The sequence below is a fragment of the Dermacentor andersoni genome, chromosome 4, assembly GCF_023375885.2.
Source record: "Dermacentor andersoni chromosome 4, qqDerAnde1_hic_scaffold, whole genome shotgun sequence".
Lineage (NCBI taxonomy): Eukaryota > Metazoa > Arthropoda > Arachnida > Ixodida > Ixodidae > Dermacentor > Dermacentor andersoni.
The window spans coordinates 170899560-170917385 of NC_092817.1; the positions used below are offsets into that span (position 1 = coordinate 170899560).

General features: G+C 44.2%; 1 protein-coding gene across 3 annotated transcripts in view; it reads right to left on the bottom strand.

Annotated features, from left to right (window-relative positions):
* The window catches only part of LOC126538307 (uncharacterized), a 75715-nt gene that overhangs the window by 37590 nt on the left and 20299 nt on the right, over positions 1–17826 (bottom strand). For all 3 annotated transcript variants that reach the window (XM_055074684.2, XM_055074683.2, XM_055074682.2), the window contains exons 3-5: positions 12392–12700; positions 5464–5826; positions 2923–3158 (exon numbers count right to left, since the gene is read on the bottom strand). In XM_055074684.2, coding sequence (XP_054930659.2) covers positions 2923–3158; positions 5464–5826; positions 12392–12700 — 908 coding nt within the window. The remainder of the gene's footprint in view (positions 1–2922; positions 3159–5463; positions 5827–12391; positions 12701–17826) is intronic.

Genomic DNA, 17826 nt, shown 5'->3' on the forward strand with positions numbered 1-17826 from the left:
GATTGTTTGTGTTGTTATGTACCAGTTTCTTCCGTTCCCTCCTCAACTGTAATCTAATTGGAGTTCTTACCATCCTATGGTCACTGCAGCGCACCTTGCCGAGCACGTCCACAACTTGTATGATGGCAGGGTTAGCGCAGAGCATGAAGTCTATTTCATTTCTAGTCTCGCCCTTCGGGCTCCTCCACGTCCACTTTCGCCTATCCCGCTTGCGGAAGAAGGTATTCATTATCCGCATATTATTCTGTTCTGCAAACTCTACTAATAACTCTCCCCTGCTATTCCTAGAGCCTATGCCATATTCCCCCGCTGACTTGTCTCCAGCCTGCTTCTTGCTAATCCTGGCATTGAAGTCTCCCATAAGTATAGTGTATTTCGTTTCGAGTTTACCCATCGCCGATTCCACGTCTTCATAGAAGCTTTCGACTTCCTGGTCATCATGACTGAATTTAGGGGCGTGGACCTGTACGACCTTCAATTTGTACCTCTTATTAAGTTTCACAACAAGACATGCCACCCTCTCGTTAATGCTATGGAATTCCTGTATGTTACCAGCTATATCCTTATTAATCAGGAATCCGACTCCTAGTTCTCGTCTCTCATCTAAGCCCCGATAGCACAGAACGTGCCCGCTTTTTAGCGCTGTATATGCTTCTTTTGTCCTCCTAACCTCAATGAGCCCTATTATATCGCATTTACTACCCTCTAATTTCTCCAATAACACTATTAGACTCGCCTCACTAGATAACGTTCTCACGTTACACGTTGCCAGGTTCACATTCCAATGGCGGCCTGGAGCTTCATAGTTTACTTGGTTTATGCTCGTATTTCTGATGCTTCAGTCAAAATTTCGCCTCCATAAGTGCACCCCTGACAGCCCTTCTATGTGGCGACAAAGAAGTTTCCGCTTGGTCGCCCGCCTGTGATGACTCCTTCACGAAATTATGCCACCTGCTAGCCTCGTCACCTATCCTCCGCCTGCAGCTGCAGTCCGGCAGCCCCCCGCCACCCGAGGTCCACACCGATGCCAGCGAGGTCGGACTCAGTACTGTACTCGTGCATCTAAAAGCAACATCTGGAATGCGCCGTCCTCGATGCCCTTGAGGATGTGTTTGATCTTGTCATCCTCCGACCTGCTCGGATTTACCCGCTTGCATAAATCGAGAATATCCTCGATGTAGCTGGGGAATGTCTCTCCAGGCTGATGTGCGTGCTGGCGTAGACACTGTACAGCGCGTAGCTTACGCACAGCTGGAGGATCAAACACTTCAGCAAACAGAGTCTTAAATGCGGACCAGCTTGTAAAGTCTGATTCGTGGTTGAAGAACCAACGTTTGGCTACGTCGTCTAGGTAGAACACCACGTGGCTCACCTTAGACTGGTCATCCCATTTGTTATGGGCACTTACACGTTCGTACGATGACAGCCAGTCCTCCAAATCCTGTTCGGCGGTCCCACTGAAAGTGGGTGCGTCCGGTTGACGAGGGACGCCGGCGCAGACGACAGTGACAACCGGTGGTGCAGGCAACGAGGGGGCGGGATCAGGCATAGTGCAAGGCGATCTTGTTGGCAGGGCTCGAGTGCGGAGCTCCAGGACGAGGCGAAGAATCTCAGTAACCTCCACCAAATGTGACGAGGTTTATTGTCGTTCACAAAGTTGTGGAACGCTAGGTAAATCAATGCACTGCAAGGGCTGTCCGTGTATATATATGAGCGTGCGCGCGCGCGTGTGCGTGCGCGCGTGCGCGTGCGTGTGCGCGTGCGTATAAACAGTACCGGAAAACGCCAACAGCGAAGAAGAGGAAGAGAATGGTAAGGAGACGGATAGAGTAGTAGGGACTAAGGTGCTTGTTGGCCAATCCACCATAGTGGGCATGCGCCCAGTGTTTGGGAGAAAGCACTAACTCCGGAACCTTCCACCCTGCGTTAGATCGGACAACGAACGCGAAGGCTCAACTTAAAACAGCTCCGCTGTTCAAAACGCGATGAACTTCCTGGGAGCATCGGTCAATGAATACCTTTCTGAGTTATGAACAATGCCCAGCCCCAAGTCAGCGACCTCGTTCGACAGAATTAGAAAAGTGACCTCGTCCTTCTACAACAGTCAAACAAGCCCCGTCAACTATGGAATATTGTTTGAATAGAGGAGTTCCAAGGAAGGAACGGCAAGACAAGATCCTCTACCTTTAGATCACCGGGTGGATCTACGGTTAAACGGGTCGTTCAACACCAGCAGGTGCTGGAACCAAACTTTTCGTTAACTTCTGCGAGCGGGGTAGTTTTTTGGAACTAGAACGACAAAGAAGGACACGGCGCGTTCTCGTACCTCGGACCACGCACAACAGAAGCTACCCACGGAGTCTCGTTATAGTTTAAGCTTGATAGACCCCCTTTTTGATGCACAGAAAGGCATGATTTTCTACACAGCCTGCGTCTATGTTTTGAGCGCTGTCACAACGCAAGCCAATAAAGTTGTGGAGAACAACAGTTACCTAATGAATGATGGCACACAGTCTGCTTTGAATGTGGGCCATAAACATAAAGTTATCAGGAATTTATGATAACGAGAAAACAAACTGCGCGTTGCCAGCGCTGCTGTTCTTCGCCAACGTCCACGACACGTGAGTATGACACTGGCTTCAATAATATCGCTTCAATGGAGCGTTCAACTTCAAAGCTTCCACCCAAGTTAAGATTTCTTTCCATCGTGACATGATAAAGAATGTAGTTCTAATTCGTATGTTTATGTACAGACTATTTCTAGATTAATATAGCCAACAAGAACTGAGCGATTCATTCATACACTTGCTGCTCGTATTACTTCAGGCAAACAGCATACACAAGCTTTTTGACTCTGGGCACCGGGTTCCCCTTGCAGGCTATGCAATCTCGATAACGTAGAGAAGTAATCAAATTACTCACTGTCCAATTGTGATCTTCCACTTGTTCGTCATCTCCTGACGCGCAGCAGATATGGGCTCAACATCGTCCTCAAAGATAACCGAAAAGTGGAACTCTTTCAGAGACTCACATACTTGAGTGGCTTCGATGATCCAACGAATCTCGGCAGCAGAAAAGTCAGATGTCAGAGCGAGGCGCCGGAGTGACTTTGCCTGTCTCAGGCCATCTGCCAAACGGTCAGCATGCCACCTGATCTTCTGCTTGTCAGAATACGAAATGTTAGACAGAGGAATTAGTTCTTGCTTCATCTCTATAAATTATCAGACGTAGTACATTTGTTCTAGGAATGCGAGTTGCTGAGTAAAAGCTTCATGCTCAGGCTCAACTGTACTCTTACAACGCAAACACGCAAGTGTGAAGTGCATTCCATTTACAGATTCCAGAAAGCCTTGCATGTGTACTTCAAAAAAACTCAGATGATACATAAAACATTTTGTAAAGGCATTCCCGCATATAGGCAGAATACATATTTCGCAATATTTGTCATGCAGGAAACTATCTGTAACAAACGTTAACCTTCATTCAAATCAATCACCCATAGCAAAGCTGGAAATCAAGAATGAAAGGTAGAGAAATAAATCACTCTCATATGTGATAGAAGTTTACATTTGTCTAGCATTTTGAGAAAACATGTTTTAATTCGGGATATTCGTGATTTGCATTCGCAAATTACGAATATCTTACAACATCTTTAAATTTTCTGTCAGCTTTCGCGGACATGGTATTTAGAAAGTTTGCGGCATATATTCTTGTGTTCAATGAGCACAAGTAGCAGCTGTTGTGGGTTCTTTCAGCTCCTAACATGTCCGCTTGCATCTGTTGGCTGTGCAGCCAAAATAGCAGCGATAGGTAACGCTGCCTTTTCATTCCTGTAATTACACGTGTGGTGCAGTTTCAGTAGGATAAGTGACTTGCAGAACCTTCATCGTCAATTAGAAATTGATCTTTAGGTGGTATGTATTCACATCTGTAACAACAGTTAGTCTGGATAACGAATTCACACACAAATTGACTTATAGTCTTATGTCTGACAAGGCTTAGTGTCCGACATGACCCATTTATTGACAATACTTATTGACTCACAAGACTTATTCATTGACAGCGCTTATTGTCTCCGCAGCCGGCGAGTACCAACCAGTGTCGTCCAAGTAGAAGTGTTTAAAAAGGGCGGACCATTGGATTAATAGAGGATAATGGCAGCAAAGGTGATTTAAACTGAAACCAAGATGCGTACCGATCTTGTAAATGCCACTACACTGCAATCAAAAAGGTGTGCACAAGGACTTGCATTGCAAAAATAGAGGCTTGGTAAAAATAAAGTTATTCCGACAGATCCTCACTATTACTTTTTGTAAGACATGTTTTACCGCCTGATTTCGAGATACCTCGAAAGATACCATAGTTAGAAGTTTGATCACGTCAAAAGTCATAAAATCACTTCCAGCCATAAAATCTTAGCAAAAGCCGAGCGGAAGAGCAGCTAGCGCGTTGCGCCATTGATGCAAGAGTGACTGTATTTTAAAGCACCGGTTGTCCTTAACACTTAAATTTATTCTTAAAATTTTCATTCAATGACAGTGATTCTCGTGAAGAAGACTCCTTTTCGTCAAACATTTAATGGACGAAACGCCGAATATAGAATTACTAGAGGTTCTCTTCCTTAAACGTCTGATCACAAATAAGGTCATTCAAAACATTCTTTAAAATGCAGTCGTTCAAATTTAGTCTCTTTCGCCTCAAGGAGAGCCTGTTGTCATTCCTGCCAGAGATATTGGCTGACAGATTATAGGCGCCGCCTTCTGGCCTCTTGGAGAGACTAGGAGGCTGCGCTTATACCTTCAGTATGGCAATAGGACAAGAGGGGCACGATATTCACGTTGTCGATGCAAGTGACCCGATCATAGCATATCAGCGATTGTGGTAAGCTAGACAAGCTCCATTATAGAATTACTCCTGTTCATTAGGGCGAAGCCCATGCGTGCGGTAGTTTTGTGCTTGAATGAGCCCATGTCTTAGGGATTCAAGTAGATGAATTTGAAGACCGTTGTGAGCATTGATCGTATTCCTTTATTTGACGTGTTCTTGGTCACTAATTAACGGGTTGATAGGGCCACGAAACCGCAAGAAAAACCGAAGGACACAGATGAGACAATATATAGGCGCAGCAGTGGGAATACGAGGGCCTAAAAATATTTTGTGGCACTGATTAACTACCGAAGGTCCAATGAAGAAACACTGTTTTTTGAAAAAGTTTCTCCCACGAAATGAACATTGACAGTGAGAAAAATTGCGCTCCTTCTTTAACTGCCATTATATAATTACTTTAAAATAATAATATCCGCATATTCAGAACTCTAGTCATCAATATAATAAAGAAAGTGTTAGCCTTAGTTAGCATCTATGAAGACATCACGCGATGGAAATTTTGAATTGTGCTGACACAACAGGAACTTCTAGGTTGTGCTACGCAACAAGTTGAAAACTGGCAGAAGTCTTCCTCACCTGAGTTTTTTGTTTCCTCAGGTCCCACTCAATACTAACGAGTGTCATCTCCTGAATGGTATTGTTGGTGGCAAGGAACTTCGAGAGTGACTTAGAATCCAAGACACCCAATTTGAAGCCCTCAACGGTGAGCTTGGTCACTGTTTTGTTGGTAATGAGGGCTCCGAACACCACGTTTGACTTCGTGCGGAAATTGTGGTTGTGGCAAATTACAGTCACGTCGGGAGGAGCCGAAGGTCTGGCAAGCATTCGCTTGAAGCTTGAACCGCATCGGTGAGATGAAAAGGAGGCATCCAAGATTAGGCAAGAGATGTCGGTGCTCTTTTCCAGGGCCTGCAGCAGCTTTCCGACGAAGTCGTAAACCTAGACAGAAACAGGCGTACGCGGCAAGTGAAAACGGCAGTAATATTACTTCAAGAAAAGTCTCACGCCGTTTCATCAAAGGTGCGATCAGGAGCCTCAAGTCAGTCACTATACTGAGTGGCTCATTGCAATGTGCCCGTTCACGTGAGCCAAAAAAACGAGTCATACCGCAGAAAAAAAATTTTGTGGAATACTTCGCTATAGCCTCACTGTTCCTCTGCAAGCGGACAAATTCTTTCCAAGTTTTATTTTTGCTTCCGAAGCTTAGAGCGTTACGTTACATGCACCTCTAATGTTACAATAAACTGTGACTCTACAGGAATATCCCGACATTTAGTTCATAATCACTGAGCACACTGCAATTTCTGCTCCCAAGTAACCGGGACCTCACTGTTTATTATATCATTATTTAGAGAAAAATTAATTAATTAATATGGGGAGTTCTACGTGTGAAAACCACGAGCTCATAAGACACAGCGTAGTGGGTGACTCCGGATTAATTTTGACCCCCGGGGTTTATCGAACGTGGACTTACATCTAATACACTGGTGTTTTTTGCATTTCGCCCCCATCAAAAGCAAATTTTTAAGCATAAGTGTTAACCACGAGGACATTTCTTGTTGCTCAAATCGTAAATTCTTAGAGTACTTAAAAAATAAATTACGGGGTTTTACGTGCCAAAACCACTTTCTGATTATGAGGCACGTCGTAGTGGAGGAGTCCGGAAATTTTGACCACCTGGGGTTCTTTAACGTGTACCTAAATCTAAATACAGGTGCTTTCGCATTTCGCCCCCACAGCACTCTACAAGGCCACTTGGGTATCCACTGCCGGGAGTGTGGCTGCGTGCCCCTCTTTGCAGATACTGAAGCTTTAGCGAGACAGCTCATAGCTCACCCGGGAAATTGTGGAAGCTGATATTGTAACGTGGTATTGACGGCGAAGAAAGCAGCCAAACTGAGAAAGTCGAAACTAGCGTTTTATTGGGCGAACTTGTGCCCTCAAAAACAGGCTACACTCAAAGAGTGGCGACAGCGGCGACCACAGACGGCGATCGTCGAAAATCTGATCAGCGGTTCAAGCGCGTCGGCTTTTATACATCAGTCCTCGAATGTCCCAGAGTAATCGCTGGGACCCGCGTGCCTTCCACAAAGTTCTACATTATTCGCGCCGCGCCCACATGCGATCAGATTACACAAGGTTCGGTCACTGACATCGGATGGAAGCATTGATAACATTCCAGAAGCTTTTGATACATGCAGGGGCGTCCTGCGCTGTGCGATAACATTTGTTAGGCGATGAAATGCGTCGCCCGATAACGACAAAGTACACGTGTCAATGTCATCAGAAAACTCGGTAGTATGTGCGTTAGTGCCCTCTCTATTGCGCTGACCCCTAGTGAAGTCACGTATCTAAAGACATAGAAACCGTAATGTTCGTTTTTTTTTTCGAGTGGCCATGCTCTTAGTACAGTCACTTGCTGGTAGAACACCCCTTATGACTGCCGTTCATTTTCTGCGCATGCTGCCTCTAGTATATATACACACGATGTGGTAACGCAAAAAAATTATTGTAGGAAGCAGCGCTGTGTATGTCGTCTCTCGCAGTCCTTGTCCTTCGTGCTGTACGTTATTTTTTTGATGAAGAAATGTTCAGTCCGCAATTAATATTACGTACAGGACCGTGCCTCGGTTTTATTGTCCAACAACAATGACGTGACGCGCATCCGATCTCGTAATCTCAAGATTACAAGATTGAGTCTAAAATTCAATTTCTGTAATTCATTCAGATTGAATTTCCTTGTTTACTTACTGTTACGACACTGCATTCTTCCGCTTTCTCGACATTTAACGCGATCGGCTATGTGGGTTTCAAAGGATGCTGCTTCTTGGACTAGCTCGCATTTGCTTTTAGTTAATATTTGCAACCCCTGTCGTCCCGCTTGTGTCTTTCGTGCGCGTCTTATCTGCTGCAAATGTGTCTTGCAGTAGACGTGGTTTAATTCTGTCAGTTATTTTGGTGTCTCTTAAGCTTTTTAGTGGCACGAGCATCGAGTGACACTCTTGGTTCTTGCTCAGGGCTTCCGGTTCACCTCCTGAGACGACCGGAGACGAAATTAAAAATAAATCAGAAAGGAAGCAATAAAATTGTACAGTGCAATATTCGTGGGTTTCACTGTAGGTTTGATATCAGAGCATAAGTTTAGTTACAAGTTGTGTTACCGAAGTGTCTGGAATTATTAGAATTAGAAATAACTGATTACCGCACACCATAGCACAGAATCGTAGATTTTAGAGATCCGCCACGTGAGCACGACTTTGGCGAAATTCCTGTAAACACGAAAGTAGAAAGCGGAAGTAATGGCGTCACTGATGAAGTCACACACAAGAAGGTGGCCTGATATTTAACCGCCTAATTAATGGAAAAGTGTTACCTCGCACAGACTGAACATCTGTCTAGTAGAGCGGATGCGACGTCACTTCCTCCTCTCTCGCTTCTCTCGCGGCGCTCAACTGCTCGCTCGCAACAGCTGCACGCGCGCGCTCGTTACATGCTGTGACGTCAGCACTAATGTGCGCTTCGTGCGCCGTTCGCAGGGGGGCTACGCCTCGCCAGGTGACGCGCGCTGCGCTTCCTCCTCGCCCTCTCTCGCTTATCGCCGGCGTATCGTGCCAGGCAAAGACGTTCGCCCGCTTAACCAAAAGAACACCAATGCCGAGGTGCGAGTGCCACTAAGAGACACGTAAGTCAAAGATTGAGGTGGCCTGCTATTCTTGTTACTTACCTCCGAAGAAGTTGCCCATGCAAGCGCGTTCAAACTGGAGAGCTTTCAATCACGCGAGTTGGCGGTATCTCATCGATGACGAAATGTTCACGTTCCCTACAAAGTTATCATCGTGCGTGAAGAAATGTCTGTCGCGATTCACTAGCTCTCCAGAGAGGGGCTCTGCATGGACTGAAGTTCGCTGCTCTCACTTCTCGCAGGTTTGTTCCGAATTCACGGCTAGTGCGAAAGTATTTCGCATATGTGCCGAAGTAACCGAAAAAGATTAGATACACTGCATAAACAACAAATGTATACCTTATGCTACGTATGCGCATGCGGTCACAGGCTCGCAGAAAAATTTTACAAACCCCACACGCTGCGGGAAATGGGAAACTTGAGCAAGGAAGGCAAAATAACGCAGCACGAGGAGATGGGCGCTGAAGATTTTGCAGACAAATGTATCCCTCAGTCACAAGGATGAACCTTGAAGAGCTAGCAGAAATTTTATTAGGCATTATAGAATGTGTTAAGCCACAAAGCGCTCCGTAATCGACCCTGTAGAAATTCGCCCCACCGAACTAGTACTGTTCACTGTCAGAAAAAAAGATGCGTATTGTGTTCCGTGGCTTGAAACAAGCGTTGAGTTTTTTTTTCGGTGGCAAAAATCGTTCCCGGAACGAATGGTAAGACGAGAACATATTGCGTGGCACAAATCGTGTTTTTATGTCGCCGACATGAACAGCACCCGAAAATCTCTAAGTGTGAACAGGGCTTTAGAATGTGTTCACCTGGGGTGCGATCGGAGATCGTTCTTAAAAACGCGCGTTCAGTTTCAGCTCACGCATATAGGCTGCGCCGAGTCGTTAGCCGCTGACTCGGCGCGGCCTAGGCCAATCGCATGAAGTGAAACTGAACGCGCTTTTGGAACAACAATCTCTGATCGTGTCGCTGATTCTGTTTTTCTCGAACTGTTATTCCTTTTGATCACTTATAACTAGGAACCAGAACTTAAGGCAGAATGCTTATTTATTTGTTATCGCGCCTCTTTAGCATATTAGCACTTACTATGTCTAGAAACATTTTATTGGCGCCATTATCGGGCTTTTGAATGACTAGTTCGATGCTGCTGCCTATATTCGATTTCCAGGGCTTCACAATTTCTAAGAGTTGTGCAAGCATTGTCTTGTTTGCAATGGTTTAACATACTGGTAAACTGGACTGAAGGCAGCCTATTGTTACCGCAAACGCTTGGCCGGCTATTATTAACAGGTTCGCGGATGGCTAGAGCATTTCTGTGAGAAGGACAAACTGCTATACGCGAAGATACACTCGGAGGTGACGTAACCCACTTGTGGGCTGAATTGATATCTTCAGCTCACGTCATCTGGAAACTTGAACGCCTGGTTGCGACTCTGACCCCGAGTGTGAGGCTAACCTTGAAGTTTAAAAAAGGTTCGTCGCCATCCCTAATGAACCTGCTGCTGTTAGAGCTATTTAGAAACTTCAAACTACCTGGTACAAAAATATCGGGTGTTAGATATTGAAAGAACTGTTGTAGGTTTTGACCAGCGAGCATTTTGCAATTCCATAGGGCAATAGACCACCAAACGTACTGAACCAGAAGTATGTGCCGGCAACTTCGGTGGATGTTGAGCGTTGTTGGCCCGCACAAACCGGTACCCAGCAAAAAATAGGCACAACTTGAAACACGAAGGTCTTGATATGGAGCTTGTTTGTGACTGCTTTCACAACTTTTCCCGTGGTTGCATGTCTAAGCGCACTAGATTTCAGATACATCTTGCAAACTCCTTTTATAGTATTGAGAAAATAAAGTGAATTTCATGAAACATGCATTTAATGGGTTTTATTTCTCGTAAATTCATAAGTTATCCTCAGATGGACAGGAGAAGTTATTTTAGCCTATACACGACCAATTATCGGTTTTTGGCGCTTACAAATGCGTAAGTAGCAACTATACTGTCTGTTAAAGGTGGCTAAAAACAGCGATATTTAGTGTCTAAGGAGCCGGTGTCTAGTTATGACAAGGTGCTTTAGGATTCCTTGAGTTTATTGAAAAGAGAAAAAGTTAGCGCTTTCCAACTCGTTTAGTGCGACACCCGGCGAATTAGTTACAAGCATTACAAGAAGGACTTGCTGAATTTTGGTAGCTTTCTCGGTCTTTACCGAAGAAGTTACACATCAACCGAAAATTGATCATAAATTAGTACACTCCTTGCGCAAACCGCCATCATATTGTCGCGTGGTGGTGACGTTGAAGAACACAGTAGCAATACTGTGAATAACAAAACTAACCTTTATTGGGCGAACCTGTGCCCACAAAAAGAGGCTACACTTATAGCACAACGATAGCGGCGAACACGGCCGGCGATCGTCGAAAATCTGATCAGCGGGTCAAGCACGTCGGTTTTTATACAGCAGTCGTCGAATGTTCCAGACTAATCGTTCGGACCCGCGTGCCTTCCACAAAGTTCTACACAATTCACGTCACGCGATGAAATCAGATAACACAAGGTTCGGCGACAACAGACAGTGGATAGAAGCATCGATAACTTTCCAGGAACTTCGGATACATGCAGGCGCGTCCCGCGCTGTGCGATAACATTTGTTAGGTAGCGAAACGTTGTCGCCCGATAAAGATAAGTACATGTGCCAATATCTTTACCGACGTGATGGGGTGCACGGGATAAAATTATCACCATCTTTGGTGGTGTGTAAATTTTCCTGAAAAGCGCTGTGATCAGAGGCCGCAATGTTCTCCCTCGTCTGCGGTCTGGTTTAATCCCCGACTGTGTGCCCCCGTATGCACGCGGAAGGAATACAAAACCCCTCGTATAGGGAAATTTAATACACTAAGAAAAAAAATCGTTTCCAATCCACGCTATTAAGGTGGTTCGACAGCGGAGCTGTAAACAACTAGAAAGATTACCCATTGAGACGTAGTTTCAAGTTATTCACATGGCGACATTCACATGTACTTTACCTAATTGTTAGACTGTAACGGTTGAATGGCTCCCGACTTGGCTTGCGCCGCTACTTCGTGGAGTAGATTTATTAGAAATGCACTGAACCACACTTCCGCGCGCTTCGTATCCACGCTGAACATCGGAAGTCCTCACTATACGAGGCCTTCCCGTAGCACCGTCCCACACCAAATCGATTCCTAGGCGGGTTCTTTTAAGCACGAAGGTGTAGTTACATCGCTCCCTTCTTCGTGTGCTACAGTTGCCGCTTCCCGGCGATTGTGAAGTATACAACCGCAATCTTTACTGGGAAACGCATGCGGCGAACGCTTTGCGCGAAGGCGATATTTCTGTTTCTTTTATATTTAACCCGCACGGTCGGCGCCGCCGCTGCCGCGGAGGCGAGCGCCATCTGCTGGTGTTGGAAGAATCTCAGCGGCGCGCCCCTCCTGTGTTTTTTGCCTGCGAACACGACAGGCCCATTGTGAGGTAGCCAATACAGCTTTGCTGTAAAAAAAATGTCTCGCAAAATATGTGGAAAATATTCCAGAGCCCTCAACTGAGGCGCACTCTGTGGCTGTGGGAAATCAAACGCGAGTTTATTTTATTATTGTCACTGTTAATAACAGCACATATCGCAGGGATAAAAGAGTGAGCTTGAGAAGTATTTCTGTGCAGCTCTGTTCTTCAGCTTGCAGAGATTTAAAAACTGCACTCACTTCAGGGCTACCCTATCACTAATCAACTGCGTCACATTTCTTAGCGCACACGCACACACACAGGCACACATACAGAAGCACGCACGCACGCAAGTTACCTTGTTTGGGAACAGCGTATTGACGACTCTGAGCCATTTGAGTGCGCTTGTCTCCGAAACTGCCGTCATGAAAGCATCCAGCGGAGCACATGCTTCCTTGGAAAGATTGGTCAGTCGCACGCGCTCCAGAGAGAGTTCGACGAGTCGAGAGCGCAGCAGATGAGTGACAGCTGAGAACACCGCAACCGTGATCGCTGTATTAGTTAAATCTGAATCACTCAGGTAAAAGCAGCTCAGCGAAGAGATCCGCTTCATGGTGTTGCACATCAGTGAATCGAGGTTACGTTGTTCCCGTGGTTGAAGTCTTAACTGCGACAACAACAACAAAAAACACATTATGTAAAACTAAATTATGGGGTTATACGTGATTTAATTTTACATTATGTAATACATGTAATACATGCAATATGTAATTTAACATATTATGTAAACCCCCGCCTTCAGTAGAGGTATCTGTATTATTCATCAGTTGAAACATCTACGTTCTAGTAGCGGCAACAACGACAAATGCAGAGTTAATGCAAGCGTTGTCCTTTCCTAACGAAACAATGCCACATTCTACCTCGATATTGAAGAGAGCACAATTGGCCTATTCAAGGTTAGAAAGTTTGTTGGTAGCATTTCAGTAAGTAAACAGCTTCTCCCTCCATCTCAAAAATAGATAGTATTCTTTTTCTACTTGGGCGTCCGAGACAGACCGCCAAAGACAATATCCGCAAGTGAAGAATACTGCCTCTAAGTATAGCGACGATAGTTTGACTGGAAGCTTAAGGTGGATAGAAGCAGACAGATTAAACTTGTATTTACAATTCCTTACAAGAAATTCCGCATAAAAATGCAAGGTGGAACAGTAACACACCGGGTGACCCTATGTCGGCAGAGCCGATGGTTTGTAGCACCACGAGTCCGGAACGCTTGGTCGGGGCAACGGGACCATGTTTTCCATTCCTCAATACGCAGCCCCAAACATATACAGCCAGAACATCATCGAGTGGTTTTCAGTATATGGTCCAACGGTACGCCAATCGCCAATCTTGTACAAGCATTGCCACGTGAGTGGTCCGCCGGCTACTCAAGCAGTATGTATCCTTTGAGCGTCCCCTTTAGAATGGTGGCCGTAGGTTGCACCCCCAAGCTCTTGTTAGTATATAGCTTAATGTCCCACTTATGTTAAAAAAAAACGAAAGAAAAGATAACCCCAATGACTTCCCTTCACACACCTTTCTGAACCACATTTGGGAACATTGTTTTTGTACCCCTCCATCATTTCTCCTTTCCCTCCTTTTCTTCCGCCAATCTTCCAATCGCCTTATACTAATCTACTGGGTACATGTTTGCTTTCCCCATGCTCTCGCTGAACCCAACGGCTTCGAGGAGGCCAGTGGTGACTAAATGGACCGCTGGGCAGATATCTTCACATTATAATAAAACATGCTCCATTGTTTCCATAGCTCTACCACAGCAAGCACATCCTTCTTTCTTGTTGTACCTCGGCTTATAAGTGCATGTTCAAAGGCAACCTGATCTCTATTTGACAAGTAATGAATCTCCCTTTAAGCTAACATAAATTGCTTCTTTCCAGATTTCATTTCTTGCTCTTATGTAGTTACTCGTAGCAAGTTTATGTTCCATTGCCGCCATACATGAGATTGGCGTAGCCTCTCCAAGTTTCTGCTTGACGTTCTTTGTTGCTCACCATACCCGTCTCGTAATTGCTGGCAAGCTTCCTAGTTATTTTCCTCTACTGTGAATCAATGTTTTTTCCTGTACAAATATCTGAACACTCTCCCAGCCCATTTACTTCCATATTCCTCAGTCGTTCTTAAAATCAATTTTACTTAGAGCTGCCATCCCTTCGAAACTTGCCCAGACCATTTCACCCTGCACAGTTTCATTTGTAATCTTCCAGTGAGCGCCCAATGCGAGGCGTCCCACTTTCCTTTGGTTGTCATCGAGTCAAGATTTTAGCCCAGACTTCAAGGAAGCAATCGCGTTTCGAAATAGAAGTCCTGGAACCCTTACACCTTTCCACATACTCCGGCGCACCTCGTAGCTATTGTATCCCCATAGCCCTGTGTTTCAGTATGGCCGCATTTCTCTTCCTCTTAACTGTTATTGGTTTTTTCCTGTGTTTCCATATATCTATTGCCATCTTTTAGGCATATAACAACGTATTTATATTCTTTACCGCGGGGCATTTCCTGGCCCTCTATTGTCACTGTATGTTCGTTGTTTTTATTCAATACCACAACACCACATTTCTGAACGCTAAATTTCAGACGTAACTTATCGCCTTGCTGTCCACAGATATAAGCCAAACGCTGCACATCACTATGCTTCTTAGCTATGAACACATAAAGCTAACCTGGAAGTTGCTGTTCGACTACTTTACCCGCCTGTTTGTATAAGAGATTAAACGCAGTATAACCTCCTTCTAGCGCTCTTTCCGCCCACATCATGTACATCGTAAACAGCAGTGGGGATAAAGCGCACCCCTGCATCAGTCCCTTGTTGATATCAACTTTCTCCTCGCTCCTATTCAACACAAACTGTATTTTTCAGGTAAATATCTCAAAATCTGTATATAATCGTCACCTAAGCTTTCCCCTTCCAGAATATCGCACAAAATGTTCACATGATCCTGTAATGTCTAAAAAACCACACATAACGGCCTTCTTTGTACTCAGAATATTTCAATAGACTGAATAAGGACAAATAACCTGTCATCCAGACGCCTACCGCCTCTGAAGCCATCCTGAAGTTCTCCCAATATGCCATTATGCTCTGCCTATGCTTGCAGCTTTGATTTGATAGCCTGCATTGCTAACCTGTGTGTTACCGATGTAGTGGTCAGCGTCTATATAAGCAAATTCTAGATTTTCCCCCTTATCTTTATAACTTGAATTCATTCTACTTTGTCGCCAATTGTCTGGCATTTGGACGTCTTCTAAAGTTTTTTTTCCGCTGCTTTCAACAGAGCTCCCTTACATTTTTATCATAGTTCATTATTAAGCCTGACGGCAACCTCGTATAGTAGTACAGCTATGCGCTTAAGAATTTGCTCTTCGGCTTTCTTCCAGTTCTAATTTGTCAGCACCAGCTCCTTTTTCCATCTGGTTATCTTTCATGCATTGTAAGACGAAAGCCTGTCTAGGCTCATGGTGAAGTTTGTGTCAGCAGACCTGACCGCCGGAGTGTCCGCCGAAGCGTCATCACGCCATACCAAGACAGTTTAAAGACAGATTAAGGAATTAAAAACGATTGAGAGTGACAGTTAGTGAAGGATAGCGTTACAATAGAGATTGGTAGAAGTTAATAATACTAGTAATGACTAACCGTGACTACTAATAACTTATGACTACTAGAGACTCCGAAAATACCCATATGTTTATCGACGTATTGTAATGACTACAATTGATTAGAAATGAATAGAAATGCTTAGTAATGCTGAGTAATGACTAATAATGACTGAAGTGACTTGTAATGTCTATTGATGACTATGACATGACCAACATGTTTAACGGCGGCTTCTAATGACCACGATTGACTACAAATGACTAAGAATGCTTAGTAGTGAGCAGTAATGACTAATAATGACTGAAATGACTTGTAATGTCTAGTAACGACTACGAAATGACCAATATGTCTAACGACAAGTTGTAACCAATGCAATTCGTTACAAATGACTGAAAATGCTTAGTGATGACCAATAAGGACAAATAATGAATTTCGCTTTAAATTCAAGAACTTTTAATTTATCAAGACATTGACGGTCTTAACTTGAATAATAACAACGCAATATAACAGGACGCGAGAAAGGTACAGACGGCGCTGCTTATGTAGTGAATAAATTATAGTTTTCTCGTTCAAATTTAACAGAATTTATTACAATGAAATGGTTGCCAGCAAAAACGATTTCTCCATTCTTATCAGCTTAGATAGGAGACGCAGACTGAAACTGCCCCTTAAGAGGAAGCTGTAACACAATGCTAACTCCAATTTTCCTATTCGTATGAACACGTGTAGAACGCCAAATTTCTTTTAATGCCGGAACCGCTACTCCAATGGCAATATAATTTCCGAACTGGGAACAGGTAAATTTTAGTGTTCATTCAATATAGCATTCAATTTAGCCTTCAATATGGTGTCGGGCGTTTTTATAAAAGGTTTGTTAAACATCACTGGATGCGTTGAAGAAGAGATTTGCCAGTGGTGACTGGATGCTGTAGTTTCTATGGGAACACGAGAAATGAAGAGTGAGGTATCCTGAAGAACTGCCATATCTAGACACGTTCGAAATTTGTAGGGAATTTCCAGAAAAACAAGAACGAACTGGGTTGGCAGATTGAAAATGACTAATAAATAGAATCTTAATATATGTGCCATAACGAATAAATATGTCTAAAATGAACGAAATCGTTGATCACACGCAATTCTTCTCGAACGTAATTTATTCCCCATTTAGGAAGAGCTCATAAAATTAGAGCATAGCAACTAAATCAATGAGAAATCGAAGAAATAAGTAAAGTTAAAGATTCAATTCTCGAGTTTTACATGACAAAATCCCGGTATGATTACAAGACACGTCGTATTAGAGGACCCCGAATTTATTTTGTCCGCCTGGGATCCTTTGCTGTGCAGCCAATGCTCGACCCAAGGGCATTGTTGTATTTAGCTCACATCGAAATATGGCCGCCGCGGCCAGAATTCGAACCGGCGACCTCGTGCTTAGCAGCGCAATGCCAAAGCGACCACTCGGCCATGGTGTGTGTAAAGCGCTCCTAAGGAAGAAAAAGCTCGGGAGGTACGAAAGCCATGAAGAGCTATGGCTTCACCTTACGAAACGCGCAACAGTTGAGCGCCACAGTTTACCTGATCTTCTCAATAGCATAATTAAAAAGTTTGAGAACGCCCCTTTGAAAGAACGTATGTATTGAATGTATGAATGTATGCATTATGTATTGGGTACACCTAATTAAAATTAATTATACCACGGGGTTTTACGTGCCAAAACCACGATGTGAGTTGGCGGCACTGGAGGCCAACAAAGTGTGCTTCGTGCCAGCGCGGCGCGTGTTTGCGCCGTGTGTTAATCGTCCAGTGCTCGAGGGGGATTTGTGCTTAAAGAACTTTGTTGAAAGACTTTCGGGGACTCATCTCTAACATTGAGGCCACGAGGCAAATACATTCCTTATTAGAGTGAAAGGGTGTAAGTTATTCATTTCGATGTGTGGTGTCACATTTCTCACAACGAACTGTAGTTTTCTTATAACACTGGCAGCAGATAGTTCGCCTGTCGTGTAGAATCACAATTTTCTCCAATCGGGCCAGTCAATGTTGTGTTTTCAGCAAATATTGTTGGCTGCCTGAATGCAATGACTTAGATATAATTTTTTTCGTACATGGCTGCTATGGACTCTTCCAATGTGAGCAGG